Consider the following 7,620-nt stretch of genomic DNA (forward strand, 5'->3'; position numbering starts at 1 on the left):
TCTTGGAACTTTTGCTGTCCCGTAGGTACCTTATGGACAATTCCAAGATTGCTTCACGAAGAGCTTGGAGGCTCAACCAGGGACCTCGTCGAGATGCGGGTTATACCGACAGTTTCCGGACAATTTGCTCTTGATTCCGGTGTCAAAGCATGCTAGAGACCAGTCTCTGAGAATAGAAGATACAATAGATACGACCTGTCAGAAGAGACATTTGAGCGACGTCTTCGGGACGAGGATGTGAAAGCCTGTCAAGCCTTGATTGTGGTGCGGCAACTTCCCCCTAAAAGCGCAAGCCCACATTTTGGCGGCTCGCATGCTGTCAACTGAAGTTAGCGGTGCAACCTTATCGATTGGAGGTGACATGTCCTTTTTGAGCTTCCATCCCCAGTAGGTAGTCCGTCCATGTCCAACGTCCTTATAAACCAGGACCCCTAGACGGGCCATTGCTTGTCTTGTCCACTTTCCTGCTGTGCCGAAGCAGCAGTTTCTTTTTTTTTTTTGAGAAGTCTTCAGCTTCTCTTCTCTTGTTTCTTCTTTTTGCTTCTCCTTTCCCATCTCCTTGCAAGGGCGTTTGTGCTGTGCTTCGATCCGCGCATAACAACCCTCGCCCGCTCCTCAAGCCTCCCGATGATGCCCCCGTCCTCGACTCAATGATCCGCGACCCGTTCGGCATCCACAAGCAAAACGCATTCAAGGCCACAGCGCTCCGAGCGGCGCGCGACATCAAGGAGGCGGCGACGCAGGCGGGCGCAAATGCCCTAGACATGTCTTTTTCTTTGCCGAAACACGTGCCCGACTTTGGGGATCCAAGCCGGGCGCTCGAGGACCGCGCCTGGGCCGCTCTGTCGCGGAGAAGCGGCGCCGCCGGCATCAAGGCGGGCATCTTCGAGTCGTCGGACAGCCTGCCCATGTACAAGGACAAGCCGTACGCCTATGCGCCGTCGATGCGGCTGCGCCCGTGGTGGCGGCGCAAGAAGGTGCTGGGGACGATTGCGGCGGCGGTCATGTTTGTGCTGTATATCGCGGGCTTCTTTTCCGGCCAGCCGGAGGCCAAGAAGTCTTCCGGGTCGGCATTCTCTTGGCTGGGCTTGTCGCAGGATAGAGATGGTGTCGATTGGGACGAGCGGCGGAAGAGCGTGGTCGAGGCCTTCGAGGTGAGCTGGGACGCCTACGAACGCTATGCCTGGGGTATGTGATATGATGTGCTGTCGCAAACACATCAACACTTGAACTACGCTATGGATTGAGGATTTTGGGCTAATCTTATCTTGTATGGCGTCAGGCAAGGACGAATTCCACCCGATTTCGAAGAATGGCAAGAATATGGCTCCCAAGGGGCTTGGATGGATCATCATCGACTCTTTGGATACCATGATGTTGATGAACCAGACGTCCCGCCTGCAACACGCACGAGAATGGATTTCCACGTCACTGACATGGGACCAAGACCAAGACGTCAACACTTTCGAGACTACGATTCGCATGCTGGGCGGTCTCCTCTCCGCCCACTACCTCTCTACCGAATATCCGAACCTTGCACCCCTGACCGAGGACGACGAGGGGGCACCCGGCGAGGATCTCTATCTGGAGAAAGCCAAGGACTTGGCTGACAGGCTGCTCTCTGCTTTTGAATCGGAATCTGGCATCCCGTATGCCAGCGTCAACATAGGAGAGTACAAGGGTCTCCCGTCGCATTCCGACAATGGAGCGTCTTCCACGGCCGAGGCCACCACCCTTCAGCTCGAGTTCAAGTACCTGGCTAAACTCACGGGCGAGAAGAACTTCTGGGACAAGGTCGAAAAGGTGATGGAAGTCGTCGACGATAATCAGCCGGAAGACGGCCTTGTTCCCATCTACATTTACGCCACGACGGGCGAGTTCCGCGGTCAGAATATTCGCTTGGGAAGCAGGGGTGACTCTTATTATGAGTACCTCATCAAGCAGTATCTTCAGACGAACAAGCAGGAGCCCATCTACGAAGAGATGTGGGACGAGGCTCTTGCCGGTGTGCGAAAGCACCTGGTCACGTACACTGAGCCTTCAGAGTTCACCATCATCGCCGAGCGTCCAGATGGCTTGGACTACCCCATGTCGCCAAAGATGGACCACCTGGTTTGCTTCATGCCAGGGACCATTGCCTTGGCTGCCACCGGTGGCCTCACCGAGGCCGAGGCGCGGAAGCTGTCGACCTGGAACAAGAAGAAGGACGACGACATGCAGCTGGCAAGGGAGCTCATGCACACCTGCTGGGGCATGTACAAGTACATGAAGACGGGTCTGGCGCCCGAGATCATGTACTTTAACATCCCCAACCCTCCGCCAGAGGCATCGGCGTCACACCAGGCGCCGGCCGAGTTTGACGAGGATCCGCACGCCGAGTGGCGCAAGGACTTTGTGCTGCACTCCAACGACGTGCACAACCTGCAGCGGCCGGAGACGGTGGAGAGCCTGTTTTACATGTGGCGGATCACGGGCGACGTCAAGTACCGCGAATGGGGGTGGGACATGTTCAAGTCGTTTGTCAATTATACCGCGGTGGAGGATCAGGGAGGGTTCACGAGCCTGCTTGATGCCCATACGATTCCGCCGACGGTCAAGGACAATATGGAAAGCTTTTGGCTGGTAAGTTGTCTCTCTATCGTTTCTCGAGTGCCAATGATCGATCATCCTCGTTGAGTCTGTGGTTGCTGACGCATGGATGCTCTCCCAGGCCGAGACATTAAAGTACATGTACCTCCTCTTCTCGCCCAACGACGTGTTGCCGCTGCACAAGATTGTGCTGAACACGGAGGCCCATCCGTTCCCGCGGTTTGACCTGGGGCCGCTGTTCTCTACCGGATGGAAGCGAAAGCCCCGGGATGGGAGTGCCAAGAAGAAGACGACTACGACGACGACGCCGTAAATGCATGAGTTTGGATGGGAAAGAAGAGCTGATGGAAGCGATACTTGAACTTGACTGCTCCTTGCATGTTTTGGCGTTGCTAGCATTATTCTTATACATATGGCAGACGACGATTTTATATTCTAGGTACATAATGCGGCGTGTATATGAGATTGATTGCCGTTGCCACATATAATGCTACTATATCATTTGAGGTCTGCCTGATGTTTGACTGCACTGAGGGAAGAAATATGGGTGCCTAGAACATACATACATAGACAATCGTGGGGGTTATGGAAGGGTTGCGCCACATGCAGGATCCAATCCTTCGCGCTGGGAGGAAGCTGGAGGCGTTCTTTTCAGGCCTTGGAATTGATGGTCGCATGTGCCGACCGTTGGTGGCTTTTCGGTGGGTGCGACGTGTGTGGTTGAATCTAGTCTAGAGGTAAGGCGCCATGATTGAGGATGCTGTGCAACGAATCGGATAACGAGTGGATGGACAGAGGAAACGAATGAAGCAAGAGTAGCAGCTGTCGCTTCATCACATCAACTGCCCGTATGTATGAGCATCGTCAACATCAATCTGCAGACCAGCGTTCATTCATTGGCAGTCGGTCCCCTTATCAGCAGGCTCCACCCCACCTGATTCCAGCGCTCGCAGCCCCGGTTGCGACCCCTGGCAGATGCAACGGCGGGCTGATGTACACGATACTGCAGGAGTTCCAGTGACATTGGATGGACGGCCTGGGACGGAGGTGCAGTTGCAGTTGCAGTTGCAGTTGCGGTTGCGGTTGCAGTGCAGCACGAGCATCAGCTGAGTTGAGGAGGCGATCCGTTGACTGTGCTGTTGGTCACAAGTGAGCGAGACTTTACGGGTCGTAGATGCGCTGAGTGCATGGATCTAGGGGTACCACCAGATAGTCTAATACCCAAGGTCAGATGAATTAGTATGCTGTTATCGCCTCTACTAAGGTCCATGCATCTCCGAAGAGCTGGTGGCATCCAACTCGATCCTCAGTACCTACTAACAAAGCATGCTTGTACCGGCTACTTGGACTCGAACGGTGACCGAGGCCCAGCGTCGTATCCGCGATTAGCATCAGATCCCGGGGTTCTGGACCTGGACCTGGACTTGTAGGAACATGATGCATCAAGCAGAGGCCGATGCCCTCCATCATCAACCAGCCTTTTCCACCTCTTTCTTCTGCAGTTGCTTTCAATATGTACTCACTGGCCACTGAGGGCTTAACCATGAGTTGATGGATCAAACTGGATCAGAGCGCCGTTGCCACAATCGCTGGTGCTGACAGGCGCGATATCGGGCGAGTAAGTACTTGCATGATAGCCCAGTAATACCAGACTACAGCCTCACAAATGGCCTCTCCCCCCATCCATCATCTGCGCCACCCTTGTCCAACGCTGATAAAAAAAGGCACCACCATTTGATGCCAACCCGCGGGCAATCTAGTCTACCTTACTTCTACTAGCCCGATTCCATCCATCCTCTTGTCGATTCTGCCTTCTTACTATTCGCTCTGTCTATTCCGTAATTTGAACCCGGCTCTGCGCCCCCGGACGACCAACGGGACTCGCCATTCTCCTTCAATCCCTCTTCTCTCTCTCAACCACTCTGTCCCGCCGCTGTTCCGCTGGATCGACAAAGAAAGCTTGCGGCAATCTCGGCGGTGACGACACTTTGTTCATGCAGACTCCAAGAGTCGCTTCGTGAGCCTTCTTGCTTGTGCGTCTGCATGGCAGGCCGTTGCGACGACACCCTGGTTCTGCGAGTCGGGTTATCGTGCCGAAGAAAGCGACGACACTTCGAACAGCCAAACTCTCTTCGTTTCCTTGTTCCCTCGCCTCAGTTCCATACGCACGACGACGATTTCTAGATAGGTCGCGAGTAGAGTCCTGCGATTGGTACGACGATCATTAGTCTACCCCACGAGCTGTTACTGCGGTCACGACGACAACGACTCTTCCTCATCCTCCTCCCCTCCATTGCCTTGGCTTCCCCCCAGCGCAAAGGCCCCCTTCACCAGCTCGAAAAGAAGAAGCCAAAGAAGAACCGTAATCGCATCGTCGCCTCTCCACCCTCTCTCTCTCATCAGCTGCCGGCACAAACCCACAGCCCAGCCGCGCGCAAAAAAAAAGGGCGTCGCATCTCTACCAGCAAGCTAAAGCAGCAGCATGGCGCCATCGCGAGACATTGAGCTCAACCCGTTCGGCACATACAAGATCAAGGAGGAGTCCCTCACCCACGGCAGCTCCTACAGCATGCGCGAGCCAAACTATGAGGAGACCAAGGAGCCGCGGATGGACCGCTTCATCAACAGCTTCCGCCGCGACCCCAATTCCAGGTTCTTCCCCAGCAGGGACCTCGACGACATTGGGCCGCTCGAGAGCGTCCGGAGGCACAACAATGGCTCGCCCTTTTACGACTTGCGCCGCGCCGCGCTGGCGACGGCGCACTCCAACGGCCTGTCGCGGAAGCTCAAGGGCCGGCATCTGCAGATGATTGCCATTGGAGGCTCTATAGGTGAGCGCATGCGTTCTATCCTCTTTCCATAGGTCCCGTGTCACCGCAGTTCACCTCCTGTGTGGCGGCGCTCGCGGTGCTGGTCGTGCTGTTGTTACTGTTGCTCCGAAAAGACTCCTGAACTGACCCCCCTTGTCTGTGTCTCCTGCGTCTAGGCACCGGACTGTTTGTAGCATCCGGCAAGGCGCTGGCCGCCGGCGGTCCTGCGTCTCTGCTGTTGGCGTTTTCCATCGTCGGCGCCATGCTGTTCTGCACATGCCAGGCGCTAGGAGAACTCGCCGTCATCTATCCCCTCGCGGGTTCATTCTCATCGTGGGCCACTCGGTTCTTGGATCCCTCCTGGGGCTTCGCCCTGGGCTGGAAGTAAGCCGGTCATTGACGCGAAAGAGCATATCCCGTGAAGCAATGATTGCTGACAAGTTTGTTATTACAGCTATGCCATGCAGTGGCTGACCATCCTCCCCTTGGAAATCATTGCGGCGTCCCTCACGATTGGATACTGGGATAATCATCTCACCAGGGCCATCTTCGTCACCGTCTTCCTCTTCACCATCGTTGCCATCAACCTGTTTGGCGTCAAAGGCTACGGTGAAGCCGAGTTTACCTTTTCGTTAGTCAAGATTGTCGCCGTCATTGGCTTCATGTAAGTTCTCAGCAAACCCCAAACCCCCCCTTCCGTGCTTTTCCAGTCTCCTAATCATCAAATGGCCGCGTCTGTAGCCTCCTCGGCATCGTCTTAAACTGCGGCGGCACGCCCACCAGCGGCTACATCGGCGGCAAATACTGGCACGACCCCGGCGCCTTCCACAACGGCTTCAAGGGCCTCTGCAGCGTCCTCGTCACCGCGGCCTTTGCCTTCACGGGGACGGAGCTCATCGGGCTGGCGGCGGCGGAGACGGCGAACCCGCGCAAGTCGCTGCCGACGGCCATCAAGCAGGTCTTTTGGCGCATCAGCCTCTTCTACATTGTCGCGCTGACGCTGGTCGGCCTGCTGGTGCCCTACACGGACCCGCGGCTGAGCGGCGCCAACAACAACGCCGACGCCCACGCGTCGCCCTTTGTCATCGCCATCACGTCCGCCGGCATCGAGGTGCTGCCGTCGGTCATGAACGCCGTCATCCTCGTCGCGGTGCTGTCCGTCGGCAACTCGGCCGTCTTCGGCTCCTCGCGCACCCTCGCCGCCCTCGCCAACCTCGGCCAGGCCCCCGAGATCATCGGCTACGTCGACCAGCGCGGCCGGCCCCTCGTCGCCATCATGGTCGCCGCCGCCTTCGGCCTGCTCGCCTACCTCGCCGACCTCAAGCAGCAGAACTCGGTCCTCGACTGGCTCCTCGCCATCTCCGGCCTCTCCTCCATTCTCACATGGGCCTCCATCTGCCTCTGCCACATCCGCTTCCGCCGCACCTGGGCCGCCCGAGGGCATCACCCGAGCGACCTGCCCTTCCAGTCCCAGGTCGGCGTCCTCGGCTCCTACATTGGCTTCGGCCTCAACCTGAGCGTCCTCGCCGCCCAGTTCTGGGTCGGCGCTTTCCCGCTTCCCACAAATGACAAGCCTATGACGGCGGCCCTCCAAGCGGAGAATTTCTTTTTGAAATGGATGGGCGCGCCGATTGTCCTCATCTTCTTTTTAGGCCACAAGATTTACTATCGGACGAGATATGTCAAGATCAAGGACATGGACATTGATACCGGGAGGAGGGATTTTAATGTCCCGATTTTGGTGCAGCAGGAGAAGGAGGAGTGGGAGACGTGGCCTAGGTGGAAGCGCTTCTACAAGTTTCTGTGCTGAGAATATTTTTCATGTTTTTATCTCGTTTGGCGTGTTTTGGGTTTGAGAGGAGGTGATCTTGGGTATTCTTCTTCTTCTTGGATATATTGGCTTCGTGGGACTGCTGTATGGGCCTCCGTGAAATGGAAGCTGTATTCTCAATAGCATCTATGTATCTAGCGGGTGTACTGGAATTCAAACAAACTTGAGTTATCAACATACACGAAAGCTTCCTCATCCTCGAGTATATGTCCCTCGGAACGCAATACTCGATATAGACAAGTAATAACATTCAACACGCCAAGTTCAAACAAGCTGTCATTGAAAGCAACCTCGTTATACACTGAATCCGACCACCACAACCACAAGAATGAGTGAAATAAACAAGGTCAAAGACATGAAAAAAGTATGTATATATAACAGAAAAAGGGG

At 55.6% G+C, this 7,620-nt stretch overlaps 2 protein-coding genes across 2 annotated transcripts; both read left to right on the forward strand.

The window, feature by feature from the left end:
- Positions 1 to 439: 439 nt before the first annotated feature.
- On the forward strand, positions 440 to 2,902 carry BBK36DRAFT_1135239 (glycoside hydrolase family 47 protein; the record flags this gene model as incomplete). The annotated part of the gene is given in 5 exon segments (XM_024892569.1): positions 440 to 488; positions 499 to 542; positions 563 to 1,188; positions 1,283 to 2,622; positions 2,711 to 2,902. The coding sequence occupies 3 exon segments, from the start codon at positions 651 to 653 to the stop codon at positions 2,900 to 2,902; spliced, it is 2,070 nt and encodes a 689-aa protein (XP_024750344.1). The 5' UTR covers positions 440 to 488; positions 499 to 542; positions 563 to 650.
- Positions 2,903 to 5,071: 2,169 nt separating this feature from the next.
- On the forward strand, positions 5,072 to 7,209 carry BBK36DRAFT_1117232 (amino acid permease; the record flags this gene model as incomplete). The annotated part of the gene is made up of 4 exons (XM_024890328.1): positions 5,072 to 5,432; positions 5,594 to 5,783; positions 5,854 to 6,063; positions 6,141 to 7,209. 4 exons carry the CDS (start codon positions 5,072 to 5,074, stop codon positions 7,207 to 7,209), a joined length of 1,830 nt encoding a protein of 609 aa, XP_024750345.1.
- Between the last annotated feature and the right edge of the window lie 411 nt (positions 7,210 to 7,620).

Source organism: Trichoderma citrinoviride, assembly GCF_003025115.1.
Source record: "Trichoderma citrinoviride strain TUCIM 6016 unplaced genomic scaffold BBK36scaffold_6, whole genome shotgun sequence".
In the NCBI taxonomy this organism is placed as follows: domain Eukaryota; kingdom Fungi; phylum Ascomycota; class Sordariomycetes; order Hypocreales; family Hypocreaceae; genus Trichoderma; species Trichoderma citrinoviride.